General features: G+C 51.9%; 2 protein-coding genes across 4 annotated transcripts; one reads left to right on the top strand and one right to left on the bottom strand.

Moving 5' to 3' along the window:
• Positions 1–444: 444 nt before the first annotated feature.
• Positions 445–6,817, bottom strand: UNC5CL (unc-5 family C-terminal like). Its single transcript, XM_019663388.1, has 8 exons — positions 6,376–6,817; positions 5,587–5,887; positions 4,542–4,804; positions 3,698–3,799; positions 3,337–3,404; positions 2,380–2,480; positions 2,112–2,225; positions 445–682 (listed from the first exon to the last, which is right to left on the bottom strand). Exons 1-8 carry the CDS (start codon positions 6,758–6,760, stop codon positions 445–447), a joined length of 1,572 nt encoding a protein of 523 aa, XP_019518933.1. The 5' UTR covers positions 6,761–6,817.
• A 6,245-nt stretch (positions 6,818–13,062) lies between these two features.
• Positions 13,063–15,557, top strand: TSPO2 (translocator protein 2). 3 transcript variants are annotated; one of them, XM_019663390.1, is made up of 4 exons: positions 13,063–13,088; positions 14,364–14,556; positions 14,923–15,064; positions 15,297–15,557. In XM_019663390.1, exons 2-4 carry the CDS (start codon positions 14,384–14,386, stop codon positions 15,495–15,497), a joined length of 516 nt encoding a protein of 171 aa, XP_019518935.1. In that variant the 5' UTR covers positions 13,063–13,088; positions 14,364–14,383; the 3' UTR covers positions 15,498–15,557. The 3 variants fall into 3 exon arrangements, with proteins under 3 accessions (XP_019518935.1, XP_019518936.1, XP_019518934.1); XM_019663391.1 differs by lacking the exon at positions 13,063–13,088 and adding an exon at positions 14,077–14,139; XM_019663389.1 differs by lacking the exon at positions 13,063–13,088 and having other exon boundaries at positions 14,250–14,556.
• Positions 15,558–18,542: the final 2,985 nt, after the last annotated feature.

The following is an 18,542-nucleotide window of genomic DNA, read 5'->3' on the forward strand; positions in this document are numbered from 1 at the left end:
GGGCTTGTCAAGGCTCCAATAATTTCTCTCATATAGCCCAGGATTCCAGTGCTGGGTATCACTAAGTGCTCAGTGACTACTTGTGGACTGACCAGTCCCCAGGGGGTGCCAACAGAGAAACTTAACAGTCCACTGGTCTGTTAAATAGCTTTCCAGAGGCTGGTCAGTTGGGGCCATCTCCCGGGCTCCTGCGCCCCCTGCTGTCCAGGAGGGGATCTGCACGCAGAACCAAGCGAGTCGTAAGGGTGGTCCTGACACGGGGAGGGTGGCAGTGGCACTCCAGCCTCACGATGGCCCCAGGCACCGTCCGAGGGTTCTGATGAGGTTGGTGGGCACAGCCAGGAGCAGCTCCTATGTTCTTCCTACGTGTCCAGACCACCCCACGGCCTCCACGTGCCCGGAGTGCCGCCAACTGCCCCACCCCGCCCCACCCTACCGGGGTGCTCAGAGCTTCTCATCCAGCTCCAGCTCCATCTCCGAGCCCTGGTTCTCCCAGGCGCCCCCGCTTGGTACCGGGGCTAGGCTGCCGCTGTGTGTCCCGCTCAGGTAGCTCTGGATGACAGAGGCACAGTCCAGCCGCTCCATGAGGGTCATGAGAGAGTGCAGCTCCTGCAGGCTGCCGTTCTGTTCCTCAAACAGCTCCAGGATGGCGGCTGCCGGGCTGCGCTGGCAGGACATGAATCTGGCCAGGAGCGGGGTGGGAGGAGAGAAGAGGGAGGGGCACTGCAGTGAGATCCACCCCCTCCCCCAAGCTCTAGTCCTCACCCTGCTGCTGCCTGCCTTCCCCGGGTACTCAGGGGAATGGGAGGGGCCAGGACTGAACTGAGATTGCACTGGCTCAAAGACAACGCTTCTCTAAGCCTCAGTTTCCTCGTCTTAAACCGAGGGCTTGGATAAGAGGACCTCTAAGGTTGCTTCTAGCTCTGAGGTCCTGTAATTGTCTCCCCAACCCCAAACGCACTCTCCCCTTCTCCTTCCTCACTCTCAGGCCACAACAACCTGCCCGCCGCTGGGGAAACAGTAGTTCTAAACCAGGCTTTTACCAAGACCCTCCCCTACGCGGAAACCTCCCAGTCTCTTTTATCTACTAACCAAACCCACACCCCTGACTTTCCGGCGCGTCCTCTACTTGGCGTAGCCCTGTTCTTTCTAACCTTTTCTACCTGCTCTCACCCTGAACCTTCCTTTTTCAGGTCTGTCCCTTTCCCACTTTTCATACACCCCACCCACAACCACCTCTGCTACTCCCCCAAACAGAACGGCTGATCCCCCTTTCCCACCTCCCTGCCGCCCTTTCTAATTCCCACCTCTCCAGAAAAGACCACGCTGTACCCCTCAGCTCAAACTTCTGATCAGAAGTCTTTATTATTCTCGCTTTAATTATTTCGTGTCTCTGTTTTCAACCTGGAATGCAATACTGGACACGTACAAGGCACAAGGAACGTTTGCCTTTATTTTGTTAAGCTCTCTGTATCCCTTACTATAGAGTCTGACCCTTACTATAGAGTCTGAGCTCCTGAGGGCTGGGACCATTCAACTTGTATCCCAAAGCTTAGCATCATTTTCCAGGACATAGTAGGTACTGGATAAATGTTTAATAAATGAATCATTCAAAAATCCACCCTGTTTTCAGCTGGGCCCAGCACTAATTCCATCTCCTGGGTGAAGTCTCCCCTGACTACTGCATTCATAGCCTGGGTTTCGGGCTTAGCTCAGAATTATTCTCCTGCTGATTTCCCTTGACACAGGCCATGGCTGCACTGCCCTCAGTATTGCTAACATTTACTGAATTAACATGTGCCAGGTGCTCAGCTACATACTTTACACACCTTATCTTATAGTCTGTCATTCTAGCCCTCAGGGCACAGCATGTCAAGCACTCAATATGTACCGAATGACTTACATGTTAACTGACTCATTTTTAAGTATTTGCTGAGCACCTACTAGGAGCCAGGCATCATTCCAGGTACTGAGAATACAGTGATAAATAGAAAGAGCTGCCCTTTTATGGGGATTAGGGTGGGAGTAGCCATTCTCTATCTTTTAACTTGTTCCCTTACCCTGGGTCCTGAGCCCCCTCCTCTCCCATCCTCAGACTTTGCCCCTCTTACCGAATCTTCATGCCACAGAGCCCCAGGTGGGAGGCCAGTCGACGCCAGTCATTGCCCGTGATGCTGTTTGGCTCCAACAACATCTGCAGCTGCTCAAAGAGCTCAGGGGGCAACCTGAGGCCAGAGGAAAAGGTGTTCTCAGAGGGGAGGATCAAAGACACCCCATCTGGTTCCACACATACCCCCAAATGCTGTATTTGCCCCATAGGCACTGGGGCGGGAATCCCAAACACCCCCCAGACAGCAGCCCAAGCAACCCCCACCTCACCTATTGCATGCGGGTGGCTGGAAGACAGGAGGTGGCATTGCCCAAGATGCCTCCTCTGATGCCTGGAATCTGAGGATTTCCATGTACTTGGTCTCCAAGCCCTGGGCCAACAAAGGGGCCAGGAACACATTTGGGGATCATAAGACATCCCCTGAACAAGAAGCTGGGGAACCTACCTCCGTTCCTCATGTCTCTCCTTCACCCTGTCACCCAGAGCCACTTTACCAGGAGACTTGGCCCTACCCCACCCAGAACACCCCGCCCTCTGCTTTCCTGACCCCAGAACATTTAGCCTTAAGATTGCCTACTGAGCTTTTTGGGAGCTGGGACATGAAGACCAAGCAGAGTGCATCCTGAGACACCAGGAGAAGTCCCGGGTGGGGTCCTGGGGCAGAGGGGAGGTCATCCAAAAATAGAGACACTGAACCTCAGGCATACCTGTCCCCTTTCCTCCATTCTTCCTTTCCCTAGTTGCTCCTCCCCAAGTGACACCCCTGCAAGGTAGCTGCCTATTTTCCGCCAACATGTCACCATGGTTCCCCAAAGACTCGCAACCCTGATTTCTTCATATCTTCCCTTGGGAGAGTGGGATATCTGACTGGCACCCTACTACTGAAGACCCCCTTCCTGGTCGCTCTCCACATTGACAATACACAACATCATCTCTCAGCTGTAGATCATCAGCCTAGAAAGAAACCATTTCTTTTTGATGCCCAAGTACATCTGGGTTGAGAGAAGGGGTTAACATAAAGTTTGGTTCTTTTACCCTCCTACTGGATTCATCCATGGATAGACAAGGGAGAGTCAGGGATGAAGGGTCACTTGGAGACCAGGTGCCATCTTCACCTGCTTGATTATGTAACTAGGGCCATACTTACTGGGCACCAGACCCCTCGCCCACTTTGCCCAGGACTCCCCCAGGCCCTGCCCTCCCTCTGCCCCTAAGCTCCAACTCACGTCCTGGAAGGTGTGCATGGTGACAATGATCTCGTTGGTTAGTGCCGAGCAGTCCTCGTTCTCATTGGCTACAAAAAGGAGAGGACATGGCAGGTGAGAGAGGACAAGACCTGGCATAAGAGAGCAGGAGCGGTAAAAGGAACTCTACAGTGAGGCTTTAGAAACCCGAAGACGCTGGGCAGGTTGCTCCATCTTTCTCTCTGCAACGACCTGTTGTGGCTCCTCCCCTTTAAAAGGTCTGAGTGCGTGGAGGAAGGAGGAGCTGCAGAGCTCCAGGGTGACCAAGTAGGGAGAGGGGAGGAGAGGGCAGGGGAGGGAAGGGGAGGAGAGGGCACAAGGTGGACTCGGGCTCCTGGACTACCTGCTTTTCTCCGGAAACAGAAGGAGCGGAAGGGGCACTTTCCGTGCCAGATGTGGAGATGGGGAACCAGCTGGCAACTGCTGTCATCCACATTCTCCCAACCTGGAGAGGGGGCAGAGAGCAGAGGGCCTCAGAGAGCAGGGTCTTCTACCAGTGTTTAAGGAGCCTGCTCTGTGGCAGGCACTGTGCAGGGTGCTGTGGTGAGGGACGAAGAAGGGGCAAAGTCAGGAGGGTGTCTCAAGTGAATGGGAGTCCCCAGAGCCTGGGCAGGGGACCCCATAAGTGGTCTTCCTTCTACCATCACACACTCCCTACGCACACACAGCTCACAGAACCCCCACCATTGCACCCTCCCCTCCAACCCCCCACCCACTCGTATACTACCCCCAGGAGCAGCCATGCATGTCTGCCCTGTCCACACACACACAGATGCCCTAGCCCCAGGGGTAATTCCCACAGCCCATGCCACAAAGGAAAGAGAGCCCAAGCAGAGAAGTCTACGACTCCTCCTCCGATACCAGCTCCATCCAGGTGAATTAATAAATCCTCCCCCTCCTTCCTGGGAATACCGCACCTCTCCACCCCCACCACCCCACTCTGCATCATCCTGTCCTCCTACGGGAGGTCCAGGGCTGACTGAGCCACAGAGGGAGGAAGTGGGCAGAGCCTGGGGGCTCCTGGAGGTAGCAACAGAAGACAGAGGGTCCCCTTGAAGATGCTGGCTGCCCAAGAGTCTCTGTAAAAAACTTAAGGTTCCCAGATTTCCACCCCTAGGGGAGGCCCAGACCCCTCCCTCTAGTAGTGCTCCCTATTGCCCTGTCGCCCCGGCCCCCGCCTCCCTCACCCTCGGAGATGTACTTCAGCTTCAGGTACTGGTCCCCTCGGGCCCCAGTGAAGTCGAAGAGCTGGCAGGGCCCACGCAGACGCCCACCGTGAGGCTGCTCATTGGTCACTGCCCACTGCAGGGCACAGGGCGTGTTGTTGAGGAAGTAGACGCGCAGCTGCAAGTGGGACTGCCCTGGCGCCAGCGGTGAGCAGAACACTGCCAGCTGCAACCATTTGCGAGCTTCACAACCCGCCGGTGCCTCCAGCACACAGGTATAGAGGCTGTGGAGTAGATGGGAGATGATGGCCAGGACAGGACAGGGGGACGCCAGCACCCCAGCCACCCAGCTCCTGCTGTGCCAGAGAACTCTGTGGGGGCCTCCAAGGAGCTGAGGAGAAAGTCCAGGGTGTGTAGAGGAAGGAATTAGGGGGTGGGGAGGTGGTAGGAGGATGAAAAGCGAGTCACATGCAGTGACCATCACAGAGTGGGGAGAAGAGCCAGCAAATAGTCTCCGGAATGGGAGAGTGGGAAGATGGACTCCGGGCCACCAGGCTTTGGAGGGGTCCCACAGATGGCTGACCCTGCTCTGGTTAATGGGTGGCAAGGAGAATGAGAGGAAGTAGGACCTAAGATCCTAGAAAAACAGAGCTAAGGACAGATGAGAGATAAGACCGTGTCTTAGAGAACTGGAGGGAACAAACTTCCCTAGACAGTTGGGGGACACTCGTGAGCAGGTGCACAGGCCATAAACAGACAATTGTAGAGAGACAAAGGTGGAGCTGGGACAAGCCTCCTCTAGACAGGTGACTGGGGTTGAGTCAGAGCCTTGTAGACAGGCAGAGAGGCCAAGCGGGGAGTAGGAGGGTGTGTAGTTTTGGACAGGGTTGGAGTGACACAAGCTGCTGTAGACACTAGGACAGAGGAACCGAGAAGGGATACAGGGGAATAAGGGATTTGCAGACCATCTGGGACAGATAAAGGGACAAATGCGGGTGATGAAGAGATGAGGATGAGGCAGACAGAGAAAATGGGCAGGAGGACACACTGATGGGCTTGTGCCTACCTGAAGTGGGAGAGGTGGATGCGACACTCGTCCAGGGAAGTGTGGACCCCTGACTGCCCCAGGGGCTTCCAGGCCTTGCCATCGAGCAGGTTGGTGTCGCTGCTGTAGGTGCGGGCATGGCTGGGCTGCTGGGCACAGTGCTTGAACGTGAGGGTGCAGGGCTTCAGGAAGGAGGCCCCATGGGGGCCACACGCCACCACGGGGCTCACCAGCCCCTGGGCTCGGGACAATGACGGGGCATCTGACAGGTCCCACACCAAGATCAGTGACACCCGCTCCTGGCGGCCCACAGCCACAGCACCTGGGGAGACGGAAAGCTGAGATGGGCCTGGCAGGGGACGCCTGACCAGAGCGGGAGGGGAGGTGCGGCGGGAACCAGGAGAGAGGGTGCACACACAGCAAAGCAGTACAGGAGAGCAAGACGACTGTGAGCTGACTGGTGGTGTCGTCCTGGGCAAGTCACCTGCCTTCCTTCCAGGGCTGCTGCTAGCCCAGGCAGGGCCTCTGTGAAATTATAAAAGGTGCTCTGTCTCCAAACATTTTCCTTTATTGGAGGGTTGCCATAATATACTGTTCATTAGAACAAGGCACTTTACTTCCACGTGCCAGGAAGTTGTCATAAAAATATGTAATACATCCATCTTTGGAGTCAATAAATTCATACTAAATATATAAACAATTTTCAAAATTATGAAGATGTCTATGAATGATGCTCACTTCAGTGTGGATCCCTGGTCCCATGCGCTATCTGAACAACTACATGCTGAGAAGGAAGCTAGGCCCTGTTACCTGGTGGGATGAGCAGAGAGATGCCTGTATCCTGGAGTATCAGGCAGCCGCCACGGTGATCCACCTCCCGAGCCGAAAACACCAACAGTTTGTGCATCAGCTGACGGGTGATGGTCTGGCCCTGGGTGGGCGTGTGCAGTTCCTGGTAGAAGGCAGCCATTTCCGGCAGGGTGGCCGCAGGGCACTGCCTTGGGGACTCATTTTCTGGTAGGGGAGTGGGTTCAGATGCTGGCTCCTCTTGGCTCTCCAGCTTCCAGCAGGCCCGCAGCAGCCAGCGACGATGGTGCCATCGCAGGCACTGGACCAGAAGGAGGGCACTCGCCACCGGAACCCCCACCAGCAGTAGGAACTGGGTGGGTTGGAAAGAGCTCTCATGGAAGCACATCCACCTGGTTACTTGATGCTGCCAGCTCACCTGCACCCCTGTACCAGCCAATGCCAGGGGCAGGGGAGGGGGGAAAAGGTTCAGTGCCAGGCTAAGCCTTTTCAATGTCATGGAGGCCAAGACTTGGCTTCCAAGTGGCTGCAATGAGGGAGCAAATTGTCTTTCTTCCACTGCATCCCACACGCCCCAGTCAGATCAATGCCTTAAACAGAACTTCACCTATTTCTCTCTTACTCGAGAACCTACCATACCGCCTCATGATTTAAACATCAAATTAAACTCCCCGGAGGCAGAAAGAGCTTGGGTTTGGAATTAGAGGATCTGAGTTTAAATGCCACCTTGGTCCTATCGCTTAAGGTGCCTCAGTTTCCTCATATGTCTACCTTGACCTACATGTGCTGCTATAGAAAAATTTTTAAGTGGAAAAACAAGTCACAGGGACCTAGACATCCTTGGATCTCATTAACGTAATAACAAAACTATATACAAGTATAGATACATATTTATGGGTATATATATATGTAAATTATATTGAAAGGGCTGGAGCAGTACTGTGCAATAAAAATATAATGTGAGCCACATAGGTAATTTTGAACTTTCTAGGGGCCACATTAAAAAAACGTAAAAAGAAACAGAAGTGTATTTTAATATTTTATTTCACCCAATATATTCAAAATAGTATCTTTCCGACAGGTAAGCAATATAAAATTATTAATGAGATCTTTTACATTCCTTTTTCACACTAAGTCTTTGAACTCCGTGCGTATTTTACACTTACAGCACATCGCAGTTGGGACTTGCTCTATTTCAAGTGCTCAGTCGCCACCCGTGCTAATGATTCCGGTCTTGGACATACAGGTCAGGGAAAACACACCCCAAACTATTCCCACTGGTCATTACAGAAAGAGATGAGAAAGTGAGAGGATGCAAGGTGTGAACCAGGACTTCCAATTTTCTTATACTCTCTTTTTTATGTACCCTTTGAATTTTTCACACCAAACATGCGTTTTATATTAACTTTGGCAATTCTTTTTAAAAGCTATTACAAGTGGGAAAAAGATGACCTCTCAGAGAGATTGCGAGGATGGCTGGCGTGAGATCATGTGAAAAGCATTTCTGATGATAAAGCACTGTCCAAATATGCTTGTTTATTTATGCCTCTCCTTCGCCAGAAAGGTCGGAAGGGAGCTCACAGGGATACGTGAAATAAAACAAAAGTAACCAAAGTTAAAAGAGAAAGGAACACAAAGGTGGGGGCGTCCGGTGAGGCTGGAATGAGGCAGGGCAAAAGCCTGCACTGACCACCTGCTCACCTGGCTACCCACCAGGGACCTCAGACTGGAACCTGGGCCTCCCAGCAGCCTCCTGCACAGGTGTCAGCTCTTCCTGAGGCCCTCCAGAACCTACTGCCTCTCCCTCTTACTTTCTCTCTCCCTTAATTTCCAATACCCTACACTCCCACCAGATTGGGCTCCCCAAACCTTCTTAACTTGCCTCTGACTTTTGCTCATGCTGTTCTCTTTCACCCCTCACCTGTACTCCCCACCTACCTCATCTCCCCACCTGAACCCCTCCTGCTCAGTAGGCCTTCCCACCCCCACCCCACCCCCGCTCACCAGCCCTGACAGTCTCTTCTCTGAAACCTCTCTCTGCTGCCATCCTACCGTACTGAGTAGCTCTTTCTTTCTTTCTTTTTTTTTTTGGATCAATTTTATGTGGGCTTCTCACAGTGGTTAGAGCCACTCTGTCTTCAGAACAATCACAGCACAGGAAATGTGTCACCGATACTGCCCAGAAAAGTCTGACCCGCTGAAAATAATTGCTTAAAATACATATATTCACAATAATTAACAAACGGTGATGTGCCTCACATAGGAATGTGTTAGCATTTGCAAATGTCCCGACTGTAGCGCCAAACCCTCAACCAACCCCTTCCTTCTCATTCACCTGGAAAACCAGGCTCAATCAAGTCCCCCTGGCCCTCTAACCAGTCCTTCAACCACCTATTTCCACCTGAGTAGCTCTTGATCATACGCTGTCACGTGTGGTTTTCCCACCCAAATGAACATTTTCTGAGCACCGTGTACCAGGCACTGTGGGAAGTTCAGACCTGCCAAAAATGGCATCTTATTCAGCTCTCAAGGAGCTTCTGAGGAAATGGGACTCATTTGATCCACGGTTGATTCGCTAGGGTTTGCACTTGAAAGCCATCTGGCATCCATCCATTCCTCCCCACTCCCTTCACTCAAACCACCCATAGCGAGCTGAGGCCTTGCCCCAGCCTCCTGCGCCTTCCCGCCCACCTGCTTCCTTCTTTCCTTGGGACCCGTAAAGCCTAAGCCCTTTTCCTAGCTCCTTCCTGACAGGGGCAAAAATTCCTCTGTAACTTCAGGATTGAGGACTGGGGCGGGATCTGTGTCCCAGCCTCCTCACTGAAAATGCAGACAGGAAGGGAAGGTCAGGCGTTGCTCCTTTTGCCTTAGAACCCAACCTTGCAGGCAGAGCAGCAGGCCCCTTACAGAGCACACGAGTGAAGCAGGTGAGTTAGCCCCAATGCCCCAAATCGGGTGGGAATGGGGTTGGAGCAGCAAGCTTCCCCTGGCGTCCCATCCATGCCTTTGGGTTCTTCCACATGAAAGATAACTGGAATTGGAGCTGTAACAATAAGAGCTAATATTTATGGGGCTTTACTCTGCACCCCGGGGTTAAAGCACTCTACGTGCCCTCAGATGTACTCATTTGACCCTCAGAGTAGCCTTTGAACTAGGTGTTATTTTTATTTCCATTTCACAGATAAGGAAGCCAAGTTTTCACTCCACAGTGAGGGTGGATGGGAGATTATGAAGCTACAGCTGAGGCAGAAGGATGTGCGGGGATAACAAGGACTTCTAGAAATACTCCCTTTCTCTCCCTGCCCCTTCTTTTTCTCCAGGTCTCTTCCTTTCAACTCCTAGAGCAGCGGTTCTCAACCTTCCTAATGCAGTTAATACAGTTATATTACCCTTAATTACAGTTCTATTACAGTTAATACCCCTTAATACAGTTCCTCATGTGGTGGTGACCCCCAACCATAAAATCATTTTTGCTGCTACTCTATAACTGTCATTTTGCTACTGTTATGAATTGTAATGTAAATATCTTTTTGTTTTCCGATGGTCTTAGGCAACCCCTGTGAAAGGGTCATTCGACCCCCAAAGGGGTCGCGACCCACAGGTTGAGAACCGCTGTTCTAGAGGACATGAAGTTGGAATAGAAAGAAACAAAAAAAAGTAAAAATAAATATAAGAAACTAAAGGCACATCCTTGGTTCTACAGTGAGTGACACACACCCCCAGCCCCTGCCCACCAAGACACCAGTGGCAGGGGATGGGCCAGCTAATGCAAAAGAAAGGAGGGGCTCTGCTCTGTCTCTATAGCAACCACCTTCCTGGGACCTCCAAAGACCAGAGTCCAAACCCCCTATACCTCATCAGGTGGCACAGCAGTCTCCTTGCCCAGCCCCCCAACCTGGAGCAGTTGGTATGTAGGGCTCCCCAAAGCCCTGCAGGGCCTCTGACATGGAGCCTATTCACTGCCTGGCCTGGAGCAGGCTAACTCATCTCCCAGCTCAGCCCCTCTTCTCCCCGGCTGACAGCTCTCTCCAGGCTGCCTTGGTCCTCACTCCATCCTCCCCCTTGCCCCAGGAGGGGGAAAAGTGCCAAATGGACAGCATGGCAACCAGCTCAATGTAGACTGGAGCTTCCCAGCCCCATGCCTGCCTCCAGCGTGTCTTGCCCCAGATCCAAGATCATCCTGGGTAGCGGTTTCCCAAGCTGAGGGTCCTTTAGAATGCTGCCATTACCTGTCCCTAGGGAGTCACCTCTACCATAAAAATCCATGTTCCTGCTGCAAAGCTCTGCTCATCTCCTTTGAGGAAACTCTCAAACCAGCTCCCACGTCACTGGTTCTTACCATGCCTACTCAGCCCTGATAGATCGCTAGCTATTGAAGGACATAAAAAGTATCAGATGAGTGAGTCCAAACCTCAGTCACAGGAAGCATGCATCAGAATAGCATACATGTCCACAGTGCACAGAATCATTCCCCTGGTCCTCACATCCACTGGGCAGTGGCCCTCTCCCAAGCCCCTTCTTCCTGTCCTCCTCCAGCAGGGGGTCTCCACTCCCTGGCAGCTGAGCTGGCCTGGCTCCTTCTCTGAGCCCCATTGCAATGCCCAACCCAATCCCAGCTACCCCAGGGGCATGCTCACCTTAATGTGCAGGTGCTCCCAGAGGCTGCCGGCTTATCCCGGAACAGTAACTCCTTCTCTGACAAACAGAGAGGTCAGCCAGACCCTGTCACCAGGCCAGCAGACAGGTGCAGGTGGGCGGGGAATGAACAGGAGTGGCCTGGTGCCTCCCAGCAGAGAAGTAAGGGAGCCTGTCCCCGTCTGTTGGCAAAGTCCAGCCAAGGTGGGGGAGGAACCAAGGATCCCAGAAGTCAGTGGACTTGCTAGTGTAGGTCTGGAAGGGAGGAGACAACCTCTGTACAGGTGTAGGTAGCCCCTGGGTACAGGTGAAAGCCCTCCTTACAGTGCCCTCTGCTGGTGAGCAGCTGGTCCCAGCCAGAGGCTATTGAAATGGCAGAAGGTAAAAGAGGTGGGAGCCCTCTCCAGAGCCTCTTAAGCTAGGTAAGCATATGTACCACCTAGCGATCTTAAAATGTGGGTTCTGGTCCCATAGGTCTGAGGTGGGGTCTGAGACGCCGCATCTCTAAGAGGCTCCCAGGTGCTGCCCATGGAGCCAGTCCAGGGAGCGTAGTCTCTAGCTCCACCCCATTCCTGCAGAGATGACAGAGGAGACACCCAGAGGGATAACGAATCACCACTTGCTTGTGGCATTGGGGTGTACCCCTATCTGCTCCCTACCCAGTGCTCTTTCCACAGCCCACACTCACAGCTGGCAGGAACACTGCCACTTTGGGGAGAGCTGGACTTAGGGCCGTTTGCCAACCTAAGTCCCTCCTTAGACACCCTGCCTAGGAAAGATGGTGCCACTGGGATGAAAGCACCCTGTGAAAAGGTTTTTTTGTTTGTTTTTTTAGGTGTTTGTAGCCTCAGCTCCTGGTACAGCCTGACCCGTAACAGGTGTTCAGTAAAGATTTGCTGAATGAATGAGTGGACCAACTGAGAGAGAAGAGGGTGCACTGGGTCCGGGCTGCCAACACTGGACCCAAGTGACGCACCTGTCAGCAGCTATGTAATCTTCGGCAAGTTACTCAGCCTTCCTGAGTCTCAATTCCCTTTCTTGTTAAGTGCAGATAATCATATCTACCTAGTAAGGGATAATCATTGTCCTTATCGAGCTAATATAGTGCTCACCACAAAATGGATGCTTAATAAATGGTAGCTGTTATCTCCGTGATCTGGCCTCCTGCAGTTGAGGAACCATGGTGAATTCCCCCAGCCCTCAGTTATTATCACTCACAAAAAATAAGTAACCACCACTGCTTTCATCTCAGTTTAATGGTTCTCTTGTCCTTGACTGCAACCCCTCCCCCTCTGCTGCCATCCCAAGGGTGGAGGAGATAGGTTGGGATAAACACCTCTCAGGGGCCCCAACATGGAGAGATGGGCAAAGAAATGGCAGAAAGCAGCCAACCTAGGAAGGGGAGCTCATGCCTAAAGGACAAGCAAGGAAGAGGGGTTCAGAACGTTGATGGGGACCAAGAGCAGAGATGTTAGTCTTTGCTGGACAAAGCTCTGTCTGAGTCACACAGAAGGCTGCCTTCTCCTCTGAGTCAGAACGTTCTAATGGGTTGTGAAAGATCTGTTAGACTTGCCTTCCAAGCCAGGAAGGACCACGGCAACTAACAGACTATACCCAGGGACTGTGTCCATGTTTTATGAGCAACATTTCCAAAGTTGGTGCTTGCCTCACTTGGAGACAATTCTGGTTACAGGAAGGTTCTGGGGAAATCTGAGGGTTCTCACCACCCCTGTGGACACAAAGGTTCACGGGATGCAGAGATCACAGGCATGAGTAGTCTTGCAGCCTGGGCTGAACTGTCTCAAGAGGCCTGGGTCTCACGATGCCAAAGCCTCAACCACCCATCAAGGGGTCCCTCCAGGGGCCAGGGCTAGTAGACTAGGGGCCCCCTGCTGAGAGATCCCTTCAGGGCCATGCAGGCAGCAACCTGGGCTCCCCAGCCAATGTCACCACCCTAGTCATTGGAAAAAGGCAGGCCAGCTGGGAGCCCTGCTCCACCCTTCTCCCCGTCCCCCACCCTTCTCTGCCTTCCACAAACCATATATCATTGGGCACCCAGTCTGGGAGGTGTGCCGCCTGAGGTAAGGGGAACATAGGCCTAGGAAGAAGGAGGCATTGGGAGTGGTTTAAAACAGGAGAAAAGAGGATGGGGTGGGGGAGGGCAGCAGGGGGTTCTCCAATGCTGGATAGAAAAATAGAAAACAAGAAATAGAGAGACAGGAAAGCAGAAGACGAACAGTGAGAAACAGAGAAAGATAAAAGAACGCACAGTTAGGCAGGCTGGTCAGCCTGTCCAGGGAACTTCCTGGACATACATACAGGTAGTCAGGGGCCTTTAACAGGAAAGGATGAAGCAAGCAATCACTCGGGGACACTGAGAATAACCATCTTTTTTTCCTTTTCTACCAATCCTATCAATCATGGGGAGGAAGCTGAAATATGATGTATATATGAGAAAAATGGAATTGGGTGGGGGTCTTGGTTGGAGGAGGGTCTGTGCATCGCCCCACATGGGAATGACATGCAAAGCAACATGCAAATGAGTATGGCAGCTTCTTAATAAAAAAAAAAATCAGGTAGTTGTTTCCTTGAAAAGTCAGGCCACAAGGAATGTGGGTTATATGTGTTTGACACAAATGCCACCTTCTTCTCTCAGCTGAAGTGGAGAGATGTAGGGGGAGCCTCCCCCAGCCCCTGAGGGGAAGATGAGACCTCAGTCTTCATAGAAAGGAACCCACAGCGTCACTCGGCTGAGTTTGAATTCAGGCAGGCGCTCAGGCTGGGTGGGCCCCTGGGCTTTGCCAGTCTGGTATAGTAAGATAAGCCTGTGGCGGGTGGACTGGCCCACTGTGGACTAGAAAAGACCCCAGGGATCTCTGACTCCTGCCTTCTGAACATGGTCCTTCCAGGTTAGTTATGTCAGTTTGGGTGAGTTCAGTCTAAGGCACCATCCCTGTTGAGGGCCTGTTTGTACCTGGCCAAGTGCCGCCTGTGGAAAGCAGACAGGATGGTCATACGTGAACCTGAGCCCCAGGATTCAGATACAGCTTGGGGGAAAGGAGCCTGTCGCTCAGAAGCAGTTCCCGATACCAGATACTATCCTTCAAGGGCCTAATGTGAGGTGTGGAAAAAGTAAGTCCTTGGAAGCCAGAAAGGAGGCAAGGCAGTACGGGCTCCCAGGAGCGGACAAGAGATGGCCCAAGCCCAGCAGATGGCCTCCATGCCTGCACCTCCTATGGGGGGTAGAGGGATCGTGACGGGGAATAGTGCCAGATAAGGGGAAGAGAGACAGATGAGCAGACACAGAGAAAGGGTTAAGGGGGAGCCTCACCATCAACATGTTCGCTGCCCCCCAGGTTTTGCCTCCTTGAGGAGAATGTGGCCTCAAGGGGCCATCTTTGTGGCCTTGCCCCACCTGGGGCCCATCCTGGTCTGGCTGCTCGTCCCTCGTCGGATGTCTGGTTGGTGTGACAGCCTGAGGAAGCTGCCCTGGTGCCCACCCCACAAAGTTTTGTTGCTTGTGTGGACAGCCATCTACTCTGTCATGGGGTGAGCACCCATTTTTCACGCCATGGCCCTGATACCCTACCTGAACTACTGCTGCACACTGACCTCCAAAGGTCTGGAGGTCTCGCCCCTTGTGGTGGGTCCCTTCTGGGCCTGCCTAGGATTCCAGCCAGCCCTCTTCTTCCACCCTCTCCAATTCTCCCCCACCCCTTCCCCCACCTCACCATGCTCAACTGCCCCCACCATCTCTCCCTGCACTCCGCTGTCAAATGATGCCTGGACTCACTTGCCCCCATTTCAGCCCACAGGGTTCCCTCTTTGTAACCAGGAGTCCTGATGTCGGAGGGCTTCCTCCATTTGCCATGGAACACCCCCCCTCTAAGCATTTCTGCCACCATCTCTCCACAGCTATGCCTCCTACCTGGTGTGGAAGGACCTGGGCGGGGGCTTCGGGAGGCCCCTGGCCCTGCCTCTTGGCCTCTATGCTGTGCAGCTCGCCATCAGCTGGACTGCCCTGATTCTCTTCTTTGCAGCCCATGCCCCTGGTCTGGTAAGGTGCCCCGTACTCAGCAGTGGCAGTAGTGTAGGAGCAGATGAGAACACCAGGCCCCCGGAAGCTGACCACACAGCAGATCAGTCAGGGTCAGGCGGGCAGGCTTTTCTGAGCTCTGGTGGAGTGCATACAGCCCCAGGTACTTGGCTTCCGGGGCCCTGGGTGCTGCAGGAAGGTGGGGGGCCTGGTCCTCAGGGCAGCCTGCCTGACCACCCTGCCCCCGGCCCAGGCCCTCCTGCCCCTGCTGCTGCTCTACGGGCTGGTGGTGAGCACGGCGCTGACCTGGCACCCCATCAACAAACTGGCTGCCCTGCTTCTGCTGCCCTACCTGGCCTGGCTCACTGTGACCGCTTCCATCGCCTACCGCCTATGGAGGGACAGCCTTTGTCCAGAGCAGCAGCCTCAGCCCATGGGAGACAAGAGCGACTGAGGCACCAGGACACGGGAGAGGAGGGCGAAGAAGGCCAGGGCCGAGGGGGGAGAGACGGCAGGGAGGCTGTGGGGCTCGGATGGGGAGGAGCGGGGAGGTAGCCAGGGACTGATGAGTCCCTAAGTGTGACTCACCCCAAATGCGGCCACTGTCCTGGGCGCCCTAGTGCCGGTTTTCATTAGAATTCAGAGAAATAGGAAAAAGAAAGGAAACTTATTTTACACTTAACATGAATGAATAAATCCTAGGTTAATAAATATTAATTTAGTACTATCAATGAATAAAATCCTGTTACTAACTTTGAAGTGTGCGTTTGAGTGTAGGAGGTTGAGTGCCGCAGACTGGGAATAGAAGTGCCTGTACACGTGTGTAAGTGTGCACACGCGAATGAATGTGCGGACGCATGTACTAGGAAGGGAGACACACCATCTCTACCCCACTCACATGCCCTCCCAGATCTGGCCAAAAAAGGTAGAACATGGGTTTTTAATTACCTGAAAAACAAAATCGTTTTGAAAAGTCACATAAAAGCAAAACAGAAAAGTAGGTAAAGTATAAAAAGGATAATAATTTTACACATCAAGTTTATATACTATATTTTATTATATATTACTTATTATATATATTAATTTTACTTAATTAACTTATTTTAATGCTATATCATATTAATTATATTAATAACCATGTTTAATATATAATATGGTTATATGAAATATTATGTTATGTATTATATATGCTTCACTAAGGCCTTATGTGATTAATATAAGTAATATTATAGATAATTTTTATTTTCGTTTTCATATACTCTTATACTATCAGCTTTTTGCATCAACTAGTAGCTATTATAATAAGAAAAAAAGATATAAGCCTCATGTTGACAAGTGAATACAATTAGAGCTTCTTGTTCAGCCTTCTCTCTTGCTTCTCTCTTTCTGAATTTCTTTTTCTTTTTTTAAGATTTTTATTGGGGAATTGGGGGGAACAGACAAGTTGCTGTCGTTTTGTTCTTTAGTCTAGTAGTGGAGGACAGGACGTTGCTTCACTGGCCCAAGATGGCACCATCATTGCACTCTTCCCGGGCGAGGCAGAGCAGTCGCCGGCTTCTGGATGGCCGGTCACACTGGCTGCCGGCTACACACAGTAGCCCATGGCAGCCCACTGCCACAGGGGCTGCAGCCTACGCCATCGCCGGCTACTCATGGCAGCCCAACTCCAAGTTGAGCTGTTGTTCAGCATCTTAGCTGTAGAGGGCAGTGTCACTGGCCCTCATATGTGGGATCCGAACCGGGATCCTCTGGCGTCCCAAGCCAGTTCTTAAACATCGCGCCACTCGGCTGGCCCTCTTTCTGAATTTCTCATTGTCATTTTTAGTTTCATCTCTTCCACCTCTTGTTTTCTTCTTCTCTTGTTTTAAAGCCCTGAAGGTAGCAAGGAGTGACTGCCCCTGGGGCGGCCTCCCCAAATCTTAAACAAGGCCAGCGGGAAGACCCAGACTCCTTACTGCCTTGTAGTATGAGTTGTTGTTTTTTATTGTTAGTTTCAGGTGTACAGAACAATGCTTCTGTACAGACAGAAGCAACCCCCATCCCCCATCTACTGCCCTCCCACCCCCGATATCATACTTATCTATTACAATTCCATTGAGTCCATTCCCACACTCTACTCCACGTCCCATGACTATATGTATATATAATTATAGTTGACATACAATGTTAATATGAGCTTTTAAAACTATTGACCAGGCTCTCCAGGGATGGGCCGGGGCATCAGTGTTTTTCAAGCTCCCCAGGGTCTCCTCCTGTGCAGCCCACTGAGAACCACTGCTGAGTATGCACCAGAGCCATTGGGTAGCTTATTAAAAATGCATATTCCTCAGACCCCACCGAAGACCTATGAATCAAAACTTTGGGGGTGGGCTCCAGGCATCTTCGGATTTAACAAGCTCCCAGCACTTTGGTCAGCTTGTCGCTAAAATCTGAGTGCTCTAGGCATAAAGGGTCTCTTGGGGCCCTTTTCACTTTGACAAGTGTGGTTCTGTGAGCCGAGTTCTGGGGCTGGAATCAACTATGTCCTCTCAGGAAAGGGCCAAGGACCACACAGGGGGAGAAGCCAGGGGACTTCATCATTTGAGAAGGAGCCTGGCTCTTTCTGGAGCTCACCCAGGGAGAACATGTGAGAAGGAGTCTGCACCCTCCCCACCTCCACATTAACGACATGCTCTGTCCAGCACAGGTCCGTCACCGGCATTCATGGAGGACATACACAGTGTCCCACCCACCTTTGTATCTCCAGCCCCAGTGCAGCACGGGGCACAGAGAAGGTGTTCATACATCTTTCTTGATAGGTGATAGATAGATGGATGAATAGATAGATAGATAGATAGATAGATAGATAGATAGATAGATAGATAGATAGATAGATGATAGATAGGTAGTAGAATAAATGAAACATTGTCTCATTAAAAGAAAATGCTGACACACACCACACCAACACCAGACTCCACCCTGAACCAGTTGAAAAAGCCTCTCTTTGGAGAAGGGAAGGACATTCATAATTGAAACTTCTCAGGTGGCTCTAACATGCAGCCACATTGAGAGCAGCTGCTATAAAGCGTTGCTGCTCAAAGTGTGGCCCAGTGACCTCCTGGGGCACTGGACTCCAGAGTCCACAGACTCAGATCATCTGGGGGAGTGAAGGCCATAGCATGCAGTGGTTTGCAGTTCTGGCCCTGGAGACAAACAAACCTGGGCTTGGATACTGACTGTCATTTATTAACTGATAACCCAGTGCAACTTACTTCACGGTCTGTGCTTCATTTTCCTCATCTTTAAAATGGAGACCTCATAGAATCGTTGGGAGAGAATAAGTCAGAGAATGAGTAAAAATGTGTCTGACACAGAGGAAGTGCTTAATAAATATTAGCTGGTCTGGGGAGGAACCCAGGAGGCCACCTATTTAAAAAGCTCACGTGGTTCTGATTCATGCTACAGTTGGAGACCCACCCTGCTTTAAGACCCCAGCAGGACTTTCCACACTTCCTAAGAG

Source organism: Hipposideros armiger, unplaced genomic scaffold, assembly GCF_001890085.2.
Source record: "Hipposideros armiger isolate ML-2016 unplaced genomic scaffold, ASM189008v1 scaffold_389, whole genome shotgun sequence".
NCBI classification, from domain to species: Eukaryota; Metazoa; Chordata; class Mammalia; order Chiroptera; family Hipposideridae; genus Hipposideros; species Hipposideros armiger.

Excerpts from the sequence above, each read along its gene's own strand:
- UNC5CL (XM_019663388.1), bottom strand. The coding sequence starts at position 6,760 with ATGTGCTTCCATGAGAGCTCTTTCCAACCCACCCAGTTCCTACTGCTG. Across the intron at positions 3,800-4,541 it reads GCTGAAGTACATCTCCGAGG|GTTGGGAGAATGTGGATGAC; the intron begins GTGAGGGAGGCG and ends CCCCCTCTCCAG. Across the intron at positions 683-2,111 it reads CTCTGTGGCATGAAGATTCG|ATTCATGTCCTGCCAGCGCA; the intron begins GTAAGAGGGGCA and ends GCTCCTGGCCAG.
- TSPO2 (XM_019663389.1), top strand. The coding sequence starts at position 14,300 with ATGAGCAGACACAGAGAAAGGGTTAAGGGGGAGCCTCACCATCAACAT. Across the intron at positions 14,557-14,922 it reads GCCATCTACTCTGTCATGGG|CTATGCCTCCTACCTGGTGT; the intron begins GTGAGCACCCAT and ends ATCTCTCCACAG. Across the intron at positions 15,065-15,296 it reads CAGCCCATGCCCCTGGTCTG|GCCCTCCTGCCCCTGCTGCT; the intron begins GTAAGGTGCCCC and ends CCCCCGGCCCAG.